The sequence below is a fragment of the Diaporthe batatas genome (assembly GCF_019321695.1).
Source record: "Diaporthe batatas strain CRI 302-4 chromosome Unknown Contig00002, whole genome shotgun sequence".
NCBI classification, from domain to species: Eukaryota; Fungi; Ascomycota; class Sordariomycetes; order Diaporthales; family Diaporthaceae; genus Diaporthe; species Diaporthe batatas.
The window spans coordinates 3,572,238-3,587,756 of record NW_025408549.1 but is presented as its reverse complement, the minus strand read 5'-3'; the positions used below and the strand labels follow the sequence as shown (position 1 = coordinate 3,587,756).

Sequence of the window (15,519 nt, the reverse complement as noted above, 5' to 3'; positions counted from 1 at the left end):
GCCATCTAAGCCCGGGACCCACACCACCACTACTAAAAATGTTAACTAAAGATTTCGGCGACACTCATTTCGCCTTTTACTGTACTCTTCTCAGAATTGATCTTGTTCCTTGTAGGCCCTTTCGGAGGGGCACGCGGAGGAGCTCTAGCGTTGAGGGGCTGTGAGGCAGGGTAGTGTAGAGGGGAGGTACGAGAATTTATAGTAGGCTGCACGCTTAATTCCTTGTATTGGGTGGGCGGAAGGTGGGCCGGACCTTCCCCTGCCTAGGCGTCCTTAGGACGTACTAGTAAATACCTAGGTACACCAGGAGCAAGATACCTACCTAGGTAGGTACTTCATCTAGATGTACCCATCACAGACGCTCCTCTAGGAGAAAGCCCCGAGGATCCTGTCACGGAACTCATCCACGGTCCTGTCGACCGCCTCCTCGATTGCCTCCATCATAGCCTCCTCCCTAACGTAGGCACCCTCGTCCAGGATATCGTCCACCTGGTCGGCCGTGACATAGCCCTGGTCCAAGACCTGGCGGCGCAGCTGTCGGAGCCTGGCGCTGACGTAGGTCTGGACACGGTCAGAGATGTTGGAGGCGACAGACGCTGTGGAGGATGATCCGTGGGCCGATGGAGGTGGAGGCGGTGTCGTCGCCGTCGCCGACCCCGCCGCTGGGGTCGAGCCGCCATTTCTGCTTGGGCCTGCTGGCGTAATGCTTCTACCGCCGCCGCGCCGCTTTCATTATTGGCAACATTAACCAGCATCCTGAGGTTGGAAGTGGCCCTGTTTGCCTCTACTATAAGTTGGTCTAGGGCTCTTTCTTTGTTGTCTGCGCGTCTAAGCAGTTCTGCCATTATCTTCTCTCTCTCACCAACGGCCAGGTTGAAATGAGCCCATGTGCGGTATTTAGGGGTACTCGAGCCCGATCCCGGGCCGGGGCTCGTAGACGAACGCGAACGCGACTGCGACGACGACTGAGACCGGACTCTTTTGTTCTTCCCTCTTGTTGGTCTTGTCACGTGGGCTTCCTTTGGTGTGGGCAAGGCCAGAGGGGCAGGTGCCGGGGATGCAACAGCCTGCCCATATTCAGGAGGCGGACGGTCCGAAGACGCGGCGGCGGCGGCGGCGAGGTTGTTGTTATTGGGCCGGCGTCAAGCGGGCGAGTCAAGGCCAGCTCTCCGGCGATATCAACGATGCGGCCGCCCGTACCGCTATACAGCGTGCGCAAGCCGACCAGGCCGGGCTCTGGGCGCATGGGATTCGCAAAGAGCGTCTGGGTTGAGATGGTCTCGCAGCAAGCGTCGAGCGGCAGGGCTTCGGCGTCAGCGGCGGGGATAAGCACGCAAATTACGGCAGCGTGGCGGGCAATATGCGGCAGCGAGCCCAAGGCGGCCTGGGCCTCGGGCGTGGCTGGATGCAGCTGCCCCGGCGGCACTGACTGGGGCGCGACGAGCCTGATGGAGCCGGGCGTGTGGAAGCGGAAGCAGAGACACCGATAAAAAGAAAAAGTCTTATTAAATTGTATTAATTATTAAGCAGAGTGCACAGGTCTTTTTTAAAAAAAATTTCAGTGGAGATTTTTTTACTATGGGCCGTTTTCCATGTTACAGAGCCACTGTTCTATCAGCTGTGCGATGTTGGTCTTGCAGTCCTTTCGTCCTAATAATTTCACGGCTTCGGCGACTTTTTTGAAATCCTCCTCAATGCGTGCTGCGTCTCCGCATGAATCCAAAATACCCATAGATCGGCATTCTTCTGTATTGCTGTCTCGCTCGTCCGATAGCAGTAACGTGGGTGGCCCACATGGGCACCCCCCTGATCTGGGCACCCCCCACCCGCGTGACGCGGTGTACGCGTCAGGCAACCCCCCATAGAAAAACTTGAATAACTTGATGAGGGATTTTATTCTGATCACCAAACTTCTTATGCACATCAATTAGACCATTATAAAGCAATACTGAGAGCCTGAAGTTCACGACGCCCTTACTGCAATAGCAGATGGGATGCCAATCCAGCGAGCCTCCAGGCTCTGGCATATCCCACGGTCAACCCTTCAACGCCGCCTCCACGGTCTCCAAAGCCATCAAGAGGCAGCCGACCCTCAAAGGTACCTTTCTGACTATCAAGAGGGTCAATTGGTACTATTTATCATCAATCAACCCAGTCTGGGCCTTGGATTGACCCGGTATGAAACCCGGGCCCTCGCAGCCCGCCTCGCCTTCCCTGATGCGAATCGCCCTCCCCTGGGGAGGAAATGGCTCAGAGAGTTCTTCTCCCGGCACTCTGAACTTCGAAGCAGAAAGAATCAACTCGTCGAGGCCCGTAGGCTGAGGGTAACAACGAAGGCAAATATTGGGGCTTGGTTTGACCTCCTTCAATTGCCTATAGTCAAGTCTATTCTCCCTGGAAATCGCTGGAACGCTGACGAAGGAGGAGTGATGGAAGGGCGTTCAGAGAACGTTCTGGTCCTCGGCTATTCAAATAATAGTCCAATCAGCCAATTGGACTATAATTCGAGAGCGTGGACCTCCTACATTGAGTGTGTCAACGCTCTGGGGAGGCGATTGGACCCATTGATTATATTCAAGGGCAAGAACTTTCAACAGCAGTGGTTTCCTATAGTAGGACTTCGACAGCTAGCAATTCACTGCAACAAAAAAGGGGTGGGTGGAGGAGCGAATTGCTATTGAATGGTTGAAAAGAGTCTTCATTCCTCAGACGAAGCCCAGAGACGCCAAAGAGTGGCGATTATTAATTATCGATGGGCACCACAGCCACAAAACAATCGATTTCATGTGGGAATGCTTCTCGAATCGAATATATATACTCTTTTTGCCGGCGCATACCTCCCACGTCCTCCAGCCCCTCGATGTTGGGGTCTTTGCGCCGCTGAAAGCCTCCTTCAAGAAGTACTTGCACTATCTTGGGCAATTACAGAGGCGAATGTTCGCTCTGACTGGAGAGCGACGGGTCTTTGGCCCGTCTCCCGGGTGAGAGCCCTGGGTAGCCACAATGTCCTCGAAAACCACCCCAGCCAGCCGGAATCAGCCAAGTATAATAGTCAGAATAGCTTTATTGGATCGATTGGAACGCCTGAGTATATTTTTCGGCCTATGGGACTCAATTTCACGACTCCGAAGAGATCGCAAGAGATGCGCCGGCTTATAGCTGATTACGAGCATCAGAAACACTCGAGTCCCACGCAACGACAACTCCTCAAAATAATTCTCAAAGAATATTAACAGAAAAGGAAGGAATCAACAATGTACACACGAAAAAACGAGCAGCTAATGAGTCAAATTGAAGCCAGCAGGAAGCTCAAGAGAAAGAAGGTCACAATTGACCCAAACTCGGCTTTCGCCGATATCGAGGCGATACGTAAGGCGAAAATTGAAGCCGGAGAGGTATCACCTGATAGAGACGATTCTGAAGATTCGTCAATACCAGCAAGAGAGTGATCGGTTATCGTGGTGGCGAGCAATTGACGTTGACAATAGCCCTATTGCTGGCGAGGGGGGGTGCCCAGATCAGGGGGGTGCCCAAATGTGAGCCACCCACGTTACATCACCATCGACCTCCTTAGCTCGTAAGCGTGGGCTAATTCAAGTCCATATTTTTGGAAGGCGTGATGTTGTGATGGTGTCAGTTGTGAAGGTTTTGAGGACAAGACTGACATGGAGCATCCGCCTTCTGGATGGGGTCCACCCGAGCTTTATATACGTAGAACCTCTCATCGCTGGGTGCCTAAAGCGATCCTCCTTATGAGGCGGGCCCTTGTAGAGGGTGGCATCCCCCAATGTTTCATTGGCAGCGCCTTGGAAAGCGTTGTTGGCCGTGGACTTTGTTGTGAGCCAGCCATCCACTGACTACTCCAAATATAGGTCGAGAAGGGGGGGGGGGTTATGTGTAACTATACCAGGGCCCTCCTCGCCATCAGCTATATTACACTCAATTCTTCGGAGCCAACAACCACGGGGATGCCGTCGGGCAAGGCTGAAATGAAGGGGCTGATGCCAGAGTACTCCAGAGGCCAGGTCGGACTCAGACTCTTACAGTCCAAATTAGCTCAGAAAAGGACTGCACAGCGTCTTCACCACAGGAATGACAAGCTATTGGCTCAGGCTTTTAGTATGGATGCCCGGCGAATGTCTATAAAAGGGGTGACGCTTCCCTCTGCTGATTCCCCCCCGACCATTTTTTTTCGTCTTCTTACACAACCACCTTCAACTCACACGTCACCCCTTGCTACACCATGTCGACCTCACGATCTGCTAGGTTTAGCAGGTGCACTTTTCATTATGAAGTTCGATACCTATCTGTAGATGGGATGCCGTTCCACAAGCTGAAGCCATCGTGGAGGCTATCACCGGGCAGCTGCGAGTCTTCCTGGGGGAGGAAATGCAACAAACCAATACCTCCTCCCAATGGCACAGGCATCGCTGGTTTGAGCATTTTGAGGGATCACTCCCGCGGGAAATGTCCCTGTGCGCGGGTAGATTACGGAGGCTCAAATCACCGTTGGTGCTCTCAAGGCCTGCACCACCGCGGCGCACGATTGATGCGCAAGAGCAGTTTGGCGACTCCGGGACTGACAACCACGCTGTTGTTTCTTCTAAAGGGAAGGATACAGACACGTATTACGGACTTCTATAGTCCGGTGAAAGCAATAGGGCAGATGCGGTCCCTCTGAGCAGCGACGCAGCGACGGCAGCAAGGGGAGGGAGACAGTGAGCAGCGTGAGCAAAGGCGGATCTCAGGCCAGCTGCTTTTCTGAGTGGAAAGCGGCAGAGCCAGGAACGAAGCCCATGTATATAATTGCACATCAGACCCTATTTCTACGGATTTTAATGAGTACTTGAACTGTTTACGTAGGTACAGAAGTTAAAGATAGATTAAAAACGGGCTCTGTATCAGCAGAGACTAACATTGTCGATCTTATTTCATATTTGAACTAACATCTAATTATCTCAAATATACCTAAGGAGAAAACCAGCATCAATAAAAGCACAGTCTTTATATACATATATTAAGAATACTCACGACGGTTCAGTAACGGAACTAGACTATCAACGTCAGCTATGTCACTAACTTCGCCCCGGATAAATTCATACCTTCTTAGAATATCTGTAGACTCCTGTCTCAAAACTCACCTGAGGAACTCCAACCTGCAGAATGAGGTGATGCCTCAAGTTCAATAGGAATTTCCGCTTCACTTGTGAGTTGTTCAAGTGAGTGCTGGTGTCCGACTCCTAAGGGGGCCGCGGCCATCTCTTGGAGAATGGAGGGCCATCTCGCAGTACTCGAAACATCCTCTGCGTTTGCATTATCGTATGGGGCTTGGCTTTGCTGCTCCCAAGCAGATGAGGCATCGAAACCATAGCTTAGCTGGGAGCTATACGTTATCCCCTCTGCTGCAAGCGCGGGTATCCCTAACGGTGTCGAAAAGGGTATAGCATCGGCATAGGTGTGTTGTTCGTCTGTAATGTCCGTGAAAAGGGTGGTGTCCGGAGCAAATGCTTGAAGAAGGAGATCAGGAACGGTTTGCTGTGATTGCGGATATGCTTCGTAGTGTGGCAGGGCTTCCTGTATATCGTGATCCTCTGCAACGGTACTTTGGTCACCCGCCGGTACGACCCTTCTAGCCCAACGCAGACTCTGAGACCCAAAGCTTTCTCGATTCTTGTCAGCACTCATTAGGATCCATGTGTTCTGTGGTTCCCATCCATTCCGCTGGCACCAGCCCAGTGACCACTGTGGGATGCGCTGGGTGAAGGTTTCCAGATGAGGGCAGGGCGGGTCTGGGCTCGTGTCCGTCCCTACTACAGTAGCTTCGATTGGATCGCTGACATAGGGAGGAATTGGAGCAGTCATTCTATGTTCATGTCGAAGATAGACTCTGGCTCCACACCGAAAAAGCCACGCGCCAATCCTTTTGGGGCTGTCGACTATTCGACAGCCAACAGTGCATTGCTGTGAGTCTTCTGAAGCCATCTCGATTCTAAGTATGTAGGATTGGAGAACAGATGGAGTAACAAAAGCTGGCTGCCTTCGCCGCGGAATAGGGATCTTGGGATGTAAAGGAAACCGCGAACAGCAGCCTGTGAGTTCATTTGCGTATTTAGCACGAGTCTTGTACTCCTGCATTTGTCGGTTCCTCCACGCCGGCATGCGGCGCAGCAAGCTTCCTTCGTCAAACGCGAGATGCAAACAGCCCAAGCACCTTCCGAAGATACGTTTGGGTGGGGAGCAGGGACCAGTCGTGGTGTTTGCTTGAGGGAGGGTAGCAGGAGATTATCAGCTCCTCGGCAGGCATTTGGCATCCTCTGTTCCTGTGCTTTAATTCGTCAATGAGAGACCGTTGGTCTGACGGGGAATAACGGAATTCGGTCTGTTGCGTCTATGGAAGGGTGTCGATCACATTAAGGTAGCATCCAGCAACCAACCGCATTGTGCGAATAACACGTGAGCTATAGTTACAATGCCGCCGATGGTACGGAATTAGTTAGATTGCCGGGGATTTTACTCCAGTCCGTCGTACTCCGTACTCCTTTTATTCTAAGGCAGTTTAGTATTGAGAGGGCGAAAGTTCGTACGAGGCATTATAGAGCCTTAGTTGCTCGCCCTTTTCAAGTGCCGGCGGTAATCCTTGTGTCGCTTTTAATCTGATCACAGTGCCCTTTGAAAGTAAATGAAAAAAAAGAACCGGAGTCGGTCCCTTCATATAGTTATAAACGCCCAAAGGCCGGGTAGTGTTGGCGGTAATAATATGGTCAAACGGGCGAGACGCAGATGGGATTGGATGCCACAACGACCCGACACAATGGTTCAGTCGCTCATTGGTATGGCTGTTAAGGTTCTAGACCCCAACGCATTCACCCGGAAGCAACCAATCGCATGGAAGAAGATAGCTGTTGATTTTATTTCATCACCTCAACCACCTGAAATACGGGCTGATATCCTTGTAGCGGTTGGTAAGGGCTCGTGGGTGAAGCCCGCCCCTTTCAGGATCATCCTTCTCTTGCGTAAAGCGCGAAAAGGCTATAATCCTCTTGCGGTTACAACAGAAGTGATGTGTAGGCATGCACTAGCCTACCTTAAAGAATTAAACAAAAAGTAGCTACTCACTTAGTAGCTTATTAAAATTAGCGGATTTTATTAAAAATGCTATAGTAAATTTATATATAGTTTTAAATAAAATTTAAAGTAAAATAACTTTTTAAAAATTAATTTTAATATAATTAATATTAAAAATAGTAATTAAATAATTACTGTTTTAAGTATATATTGCAAACTGTTAAAAATTTAAACTAATTGTTTTTTATCCTACTAGGGCATTTATTATTTGTTTTTATTAAGAAATGAAATTAAAGAACATAATAATTTTATAATTAATATTAAATATAATTAAGGTTTTAAAATATTTCAATAAATTAATTTTTAAAAATATAATAATATAATATATTTTTATTTTTTTAGTATTATGTTAATATATAATAAGCTGGCTTTATAGCGGCTGCAAGAGAGTGTTTAAAAGGAGTTTGTATTTACGTTAAAAAAAGCTTATAGCCTTTTTTTACAGCTATACTAAAGCTCATTTTTATAAAGTTGGTGCTTGCTGATTAATTATATTACGTAATAATTTAGATTATTATGTAATATAATATTAATTAAATACTTATTATACTATAAAGATATATTTAATTTTTTATTTTTATAATTAAAGGTTTTATAAAGTATTTAATATATAATTTAATTATTTTAGTAGTTGAATTTTAAATTAATTCAAAAAGAAAATTTATAATATTTATATATTAATTAAATAAGTAAATAAAGTTTATAAAATCTGTTAAAAAATTAATAAATTAATCATAAAAGAATAAAAATATAAAATATAAAATATAAAATCTTTTATAAAAGGCTTTTAGGAATTAAGCTTAAATTTATAAAACTTAATAGCAAAATGGTAATTTTACGCAGGCTATTCGACGCCTTGGTCTTATAAAATTGTCTGAAAAAACTGTAGCAGCAAAGATTGTCAGAATTAAGATAAGGATAGCAATACAGAATAGCCGCATGCCGAGCGGAATCTCTGGCGTACTGATTATACGCTATACTCGTTGCCTAATATACCGTACCACACTACACATGCTGCGGGGATTATCGACCCCACCTTACATTACTGGTGGAAATAACGTAGTCGTATGACTCGACTGCCCACGCCTCACATGCACTCTAGGAAGAGCGCGAGGTGTGTTGCTGGAACAGCTAGATAACGCAGCCTATGTAATACCATGGGCATAGAACCTAAATTGAGACTCGTCCAAATTGGACGAGTCTCAGTTCGGTGGCGCGATTTCCTGACTAAGCTGGCTCCTCTCAGTCTGCCTTGCTTCTTATGCTATAGTACTATAAGTCCAACACTTGAGGTATTATAGGTATTTGTAGAGCTACGTTGCTAAATGGAATACTTCAATGCTAAAGCTGATGTCTAAAGGTTAGGGGAGGTAGGGTGCTCTAAGGCTTGGTAGAAGTGTTACGTACTTAGTAAGCAGCCAAGGTGCACTACTAGCACCTCTAGCCTGCTGCGGCTTGGTCCTCAACACACGATCTCTCCACAATCAATTAACTGGCTCCCGAACTCCAGATTCTGGTTGCTGTACGAGTGATTTAAAACCTTACAAGAAGTAGAATATAGGGAGTTACCTTCGTTTCACTTCCCATAACTATATAAGGAGACTTCCTGCCTACTTCTAGTATAATACTTCTCAAGTTTTCTCAAACAACCTTGATATTTGTCTTATACGCTATTCGGACCAAGTGAAACAGAACATTAAAATGTTACCTCCAAATGTGCTTATCTCGCTCGGTTCTGTTCTACCTCCAGCCTCAATAGTAAAGTTATTATATTTTATCGGATCTTTATGGGTTCTATATGGGCTCATTACAATTCTGTATAACATTTCTCGCCTTCATCCTCTCAGCAAATTCCCTGGTCCCAAGCTAGCAGCTGCCACTCTATACTACGAGGCTTGGTTTGACTTCATCAAAGTGGGGCGCTATACACGGAAAATTGGAGAGATGCATAACAAATATGGTACACTTTCACATTATTATACTCCTTTTAAGTCAGAGGCTAAATGATATTGAAAGGTCCCATTGTACGGATTAGCCCGTCAGAGTTACATTGCAATGATCCGTCGTTTATCCCCGAGATTTACGCAAGTGGGGGCCGCAAGCGGAATAAAGACCCACACACTTATCGATCTATGATCTCGCCTATCGACAAGACTGCGTTTGCTACAGAGGATCACGACCTTCACCGCATCCGGCGTGCGCCTATTGCTAAATACTTTTCTCGTCAATCTACGCTGCAACTCGAGGCAGTCGTTCTAAACCAGCTTGAACACTTCTGCAAAAAGCTACTAAGTTGCCAAAACGGAGCGGCCTTTGACATTACTACAGCTTACTCATGCTTTACTTCCGACGTCATTTCAACGTGTTGTTTCGGCGAACCTCTGGGTTTCCTGGCGCAAAGTGGCTGGGAGCCTAATTGGCGTCGCCCTACATACTCGTTTCTAGATACGATTTTTCTGCTTCGTTTTTTCCCGATTCTCCGTAGGTTGGTACGTTTTGGAAATTTTCTCGCACTCCATGGGTGGCTAGGATCAGATATCAAGATGGTCTTGCACACAATACATGTCCGCATCCCTACACTGGTTTCCAAAGCTCCTAGGAGCATCGCGTCGGGATCACAACAGACTCTTTATACACATATCCAGGACTCAAATGGCCTTCCAGAGAGCGAAAGATCGCCGTCACGTTTATCTGCAGAAAGCATGGCTCTTTTGAATGCCGGGACCGAAACGACGGCTTGGGCATTATCTGTCATCACGTTTTATCTGTTGTCACAACCCGAAATCCTGCATCGACTCACTCGAGAGCTCAATCAAACCAATCCTGAGCAGAAGACCTGGCAGGTTTTGGAAAAGTTGCCATATTTAAGTGGAGTGGTTATGGAAGGCCTGCGCTTGTCGTACGGTGTATCTGGGCGGACTCCCAGGATTGCGACACAGGAGGAGCTGGTTTTCAAAGGAAAGGCTATTCCGAAAGGATGGGCGATCGGGATGTCTTCCGCTGTGATGCATCACAACGAGGATATATTTCCAGATTCTGGCTCGTTCCTACCAGACCGCTGGATTGATAGCCGTGGGAACAAAAGATGCGACCTGGAAAAATACATACTGTCTTTTTCACGAGGCAGTCGGCAATGCCTAGGTATCCAGTAAGTAAGACAAACACATTTTACATAGTCGAAGTGCTAATAACCAAACAGTCTAGCGTATTGCGAGATCTACCTTGCAATCTCTCTTCTAACGCATAGGGTGTTTCCTCGGATGACTTTATTTAAGACTAGCCAGGAGGATGTTAGATATGATCATGACACGCTTATACCAAGGACGAATAAGGACAGTAAAGGTGTCAGGGTTACTATTTCAGAAGAAAATGCGTATGTAGCTTAAATGTTTTTGTGGCAGCGTACAGGAGGTTGTAATTGAGAGGTTGTGGTGTGGGAAGGGCCGCCCGGGGCCTCTGGGCCCAAATAGGCGATTTTAGCTCCGAACCAAAAGGTAGAATTCTTAGACAATTCAACACCCACGATCTCCTCGGACTCCTCAATTTGTACAAAGATTGTTCCTTGTCCCGTTAAGCTCCGCATGTAAACTATAAGGTCAAATAAAGAGGCAACTCACGTATAGTGTCACGAGAGGGAACAGAGATATAGCAGCTGTACTCAAATACGTTAATTTAAGTGGAGAGGGGCGCTACTTTAAAAGCAAGGGAGGGGCTCTGAAGGAGCCCTTTAGAGAGAGGAGGGTTTTTATAGTGGGGCTCTGCCGTGACTGCAACCAGTGCCTGCCTAAGGCAGGCACTGCTACCACCAACCTCTCAAATAAGTATTAATTAGTGCCATCTACTTATAATAACTCAAGGGTATAAAATATAAACACCTTTATTTACTTATAATATATATTATATTAAATATGTAGAATTTACTTCTTAATATAATTATATATTTAAAAATTAATTAATGAAGTATTTTAATTATTTATATATTTATATATTTTTAAAACTTTATTTAAAATTTATTTAAGTTTTTAATATTTTATTAATTATATATTAAATATTAAAAGTATTTAAAAAGTTATACAATTATAAAATACAAAAAAATAAATAATAATAAACCTCGATATAAATATAATTTTATTATTATTTTAAATATATTAAATTACTAATTATATATATATATATAATAAAAATATATATTATTTTATTACAAAAATAAAAAAATATTATATCTTTTTAATATTTTAGCTTTTTAATTATTTTTAAGATTTAATAGAAGTTTTTAAAAAGTATAAGTTTATATAAGTCGGAATCGATGTTACTACACTATATTCCCCGAAGAATTCAAAATAGGCAGTGGCGAGTTAAAAGACTTGTCACACAGTTCAATTTCTACTTAAAGTAGTCTTTAGAATTCAGGAGCCCCTTAATTATTTTCCTACATTTCTATCACTACTTATAAAAACACATCACTACTTAATACTTCAACATTCAATATAGCTGAAAAGTCTACCTAAAAGAGGACAGTTTACTCTTATTATAATAAAGGGAATCTTATTTCTATTATTAAAAACTTCAAATATCTTCAAAAATATAATATTAAGAATATTATTAGTATTACTAAAATTTCTATTAGCATAGCTAGCCCTTTATACATTACGGGGCTAAATAATATCAATACCCTTTTTATAAATACTCTAGCCGCACCTTTTACAACCTATAAGCCCACCCTTATTACCAACTACTTAAGGGGCTATAAAGCCTTTAATGTTTTTAGTAGGTTAAACTTTAAAATTCTTAAAAATGGGATATTTTAAGGTCCCATTTTCATTTTTAATTATCCTAAAAACATTATTGCTTTTACTTGTGCGATCCCCACATTCCAAGCTAGGTTTTTTAAGTAGGCTAAGTCAACTAGCCGGTTTATTTAATTTTAGTCCCTAAACCCTATAATCATTAAATCCCAAGTTCACCTACTCTACACATATTATTATAATAGCGCCGCTAAGCAAAACATAATTATAAAAGCTATATAATATGCTTATAATAAGCTCCATAAGAAATTGGAAATTAAATTTTTCATTTAAAATTTTTTAATTAAGGGCCAACTAGCATCTAATAAGAAGCCGTTATAGGGAAACATTAAAATATTAAAAGGTATTAAAGTCATTATTTGGGGGATAATTACCAATTAAACCTGCCAGTTAATTTTAAGGTATAGCATTAATTGCCTCTATTTTATATAACAAATTATAAAAGATGGTGGAATTTAAAATAAATAATTTGGCTCTAATATTAATATTACAAATATTTTGGCAGCCTTATTTATATTAACTAGGCAGAACATTAAAAGTATCGTTAAAGCCTTATAGAGTTACTTAACCTCTAAGTTAAATAATAAAATAAAAAATTTAAAGCTATCACTTTATTTCCCGTCCCTGCTAGTAGAAACCGTCAAAGGTGGTATAAAGTACCTAGCTTAGCGTAAGGCGCTTAGGCAACTTAAGTATAACACGCCAGGTATAAAGGTTCGCCTAGCAGGAATAATTACCTTATTTGCACTTATACTGGATTTAAGTACTAGTACCATCGTGGCAAATAATACTTTTACCTAGAGCTATATGCATTTGGCCTGGGGGGAGAAACTATAAGGGTGTTACTCGTGCCCCTTTATTGTCAAAGCAACTCTCATATCTATTGATGTAGATTCGAAGCTAGATAATCCTCACTTTCAAATCAAAGTCTAATTTCGAATGATTTTAAGAGACCGTGTCCCATTGCATGACAGCGGTTTTTAAAATCAATGAGATGGAGAGTAGCAGGTGATGACGAGAAAGATACTAGATTTTAAATCAAACTAGGGCTCAGAAGGGTAACAACCCAAATACTTCTCTTCGGCGTTACAAGGTTCCCAAACATCCCTCAGCATTTGATCCTCCAGCCTCCTAAGCCAGAGCCATTCTTATATGCTTTATTATATCCTGCATCAATTTGAAGTTATCTAGTATGCTTAATCGGGCTGCTAACTCCCCATATTGCTGCAAAGTATTTGAGATATGGATTAGCTCTAGAGAACAAATCCAAAAGATCTCATGAGAGAGAGATCAGAGTTGAACACTTGTTATACAAGTCCTGTTACTTAGAGATAGTAAGCATCACAAAGCAAGAAGTGATCTAAGGGCAGATATATATAATTTTCTCAGCCAGTTCTGTAAATGAAAACAAAAGTAGCGGTGATGTGCTGAGTAGGGCAGCCCAACGGTTAGCAACGCGTTTAGCAGCGGACGCATCGCTGAGGAACATATTAATAATGATAGTAGCATTCCCTTGACCACTTTTCCCATTTACCACCCCATCACGACGTCCATTTTCAATTATCTCATTGAGCGCAGCTATCACTCGCGTCAGTTGAAAATAAGCAAGTCTTGACTAGTAAAAGTTGTCCGGCTTTATGATGATGTCGCCCAAAGCTCTCACCGCGTCTCCCACGCGACTGTCTGTGTATGTAGCGTGGTACGGCAAAGACGTCTTTTGCATTAAAAAAATCCAAGTTCTGCATATTCCCTCGCAATTAACCGCAAAGTATTGCCTGCAATCGCTCCTGATTAGAGCTTGGGCGAGCGTGCTAATGCCTGCGGGGGATCTTGCTAGACGGCGTATATTGAGCTGTTGGTTTCCTTGGGCTTCTTTAGCCTGGAGAACAGCTTCGGATGACTGCATAGCATAAACCTTGTCCATATGCATAAAACATGCGCGAGACAGCAGATTCTCGACGCAGTCCCGGCGGCGTAAGAACCGTATAAATACAGCACAGATGATAAGTAAATAATCCAGCATTTAAGATCCCAGTGTTGCCTGGATATGGGTTTCTGGCAAGGAGGCTCCTACATTCGGGATCGTGGGATGGACATCCTTCGATCCGGGATTATGGGATGGGTATTGTCGGATCCGGGTTTCTGGCATATGGGTTTCGGGTTCCCCGCATTCACGGAATCAAATTTGCACCAGCAGTCATTGACCTGCTGGTTATGACTCGGAGGTGGGATGCCGGGATCTAGGCTACTGGCATGACGGCTCGTAAAGCCGGGATTCTGGGATGGGAATGCTAGGACCTAGTTTCGTGGCACCAGGTTCCCGGATCCGAGATCCTGGGATGAGGATGCCCGTGTATTGGTTTCAAGGTACTGCCCCTCTGCGCTCCTCTGCCAGGGTCTCCAACTAGGCCCTCTGAAGCTCCTGACGCCTAGGTTGGACACTGAGATCCGAGAGCGAGGGCGAGACTACTATTGCACACCATCCCGAAGCATCCCGGACACGGAATCCAGGCCAGATTTTTAATTTTTACAGCCCGGCCCCTTCCTCAAAATCATTTAAAAAAAGGTCCAAACCCCCCTTCTATCATGCCGCTGCATTACTTGTAAGCGGCACTCAAGAACTTGCTAACTTATACGATACATTATCATAGCATCGCATATCCATTGGAGTAATGACTAGGGGAGCAATTCTTATGGGATACTTAAACTTTCTAGACATTAAATATTAAGGGGACAGAGTCAATAGTTTGGATAAAGTCCTCGAGCCTTTAAAACTTGGTGCGCATTTTGCAACAAATATAAGCTTTGAGACGGGAAATGAACATATATCATCTCTCAACCCTATTAACATTAATATTAATTTTATAAATATTGATATAAATTTAATAAATATTAATATTAATTTTATGGATATTAATATGCTTGTTAAAGTAGATTTTAGCTATGGTATATAAGGAGTAACTAATATGGGAGCTTTTACTTAAATAGATATAAATTAAGTGGAAAGTGTATATGTAGGTAATACCAGCTTATAAATTTTATAAACTAGAATTAATAGCTTAAGTTTACTATTGCAGGCCAAATAAATATATGAGAAAAGGCTTTTAAGGTATTTGAAGGGTGGTGAAAGTGTTGGGTTTATAGCGATAATAGCTGTTTTATTATTAAGAATTGTATTTTGAGATAGATGGTATTGGTTATATGTAGAAATAAAAGCTAAGAGAGTGACTTTTCTTAGTAGAAGGCTTATTGGGGATAGTTTAATTGATAAATTTGCCGTGAATTGTGAAAGAATATTTTTAAATTAGGTAAAATTACTTAATAGTGCTATATTATTAGATGATATTTAGAGTACTAACTCTTATATTATAACTGTATTTAAAGTTGTAGATAGTGTTATTTGTGGGTAAGGCACTAATATATTATAAAGGCTTGCATATATTTAGTTATTATAGCTTTTTAATTTACTAAAAGCTATTATAAAGACGGATAGAGTTACTAGGTGAATGTATTATAAGCGCCACTACTAGGACCATTATGTTGCTATGGATATATATATAAGCGCCTAAGAAGCGCATTTTAATATAAA

The 15,519-nt window shown here is 43.3% G+C and overlaps 2 protein-coding genes across 2 annotated transcripts; one reads left to right on the top strand and one right to left on the bottom strand.

Moving 5' to 3' along the window:
* Positions 1 to 366: 366 nt before the first annotated feature.
* On the bottom strand, positions 367 to 1,246 carry KVR01_001533 (uncharacterized protein; the record flags this gene model as incomplete). The annotated part of the gene is made up of 3 exons (XM_044785289.1): positions 367 to 726; positions 789 to 1,015; positions 1,102 to 1,246. 3 exons carry the CDS (start codon positions 1,244 to 1,246, stop codon positions 367 to 369), a joined length of 732 nt encoding a protein of 243 aa, XP_044649488.1.
* A 7,580-nt stretch (positions 1,247 to 8,826) lies between these two features.
* On the top strand, positions 8,827 to 10,277 carry KVR01_001939 (uncharacterized protein; the record flags this gene model as incomplete). The annotated part of the gene is made up of 2 exons (XM_044791215.1): positions 8,827 to 9,085; positions 9,142 to 10,277. 2 exons carry the CDS (start codon positions 8,827 to 8,829, stop codon positions 10,275 to 10,277), a joined length of 1,395 nt encoding a protein of 464 aa, XP_044649894.1.
* Positions 10,278 to 15,519: the final 5,242 nt, after the last annotated feature.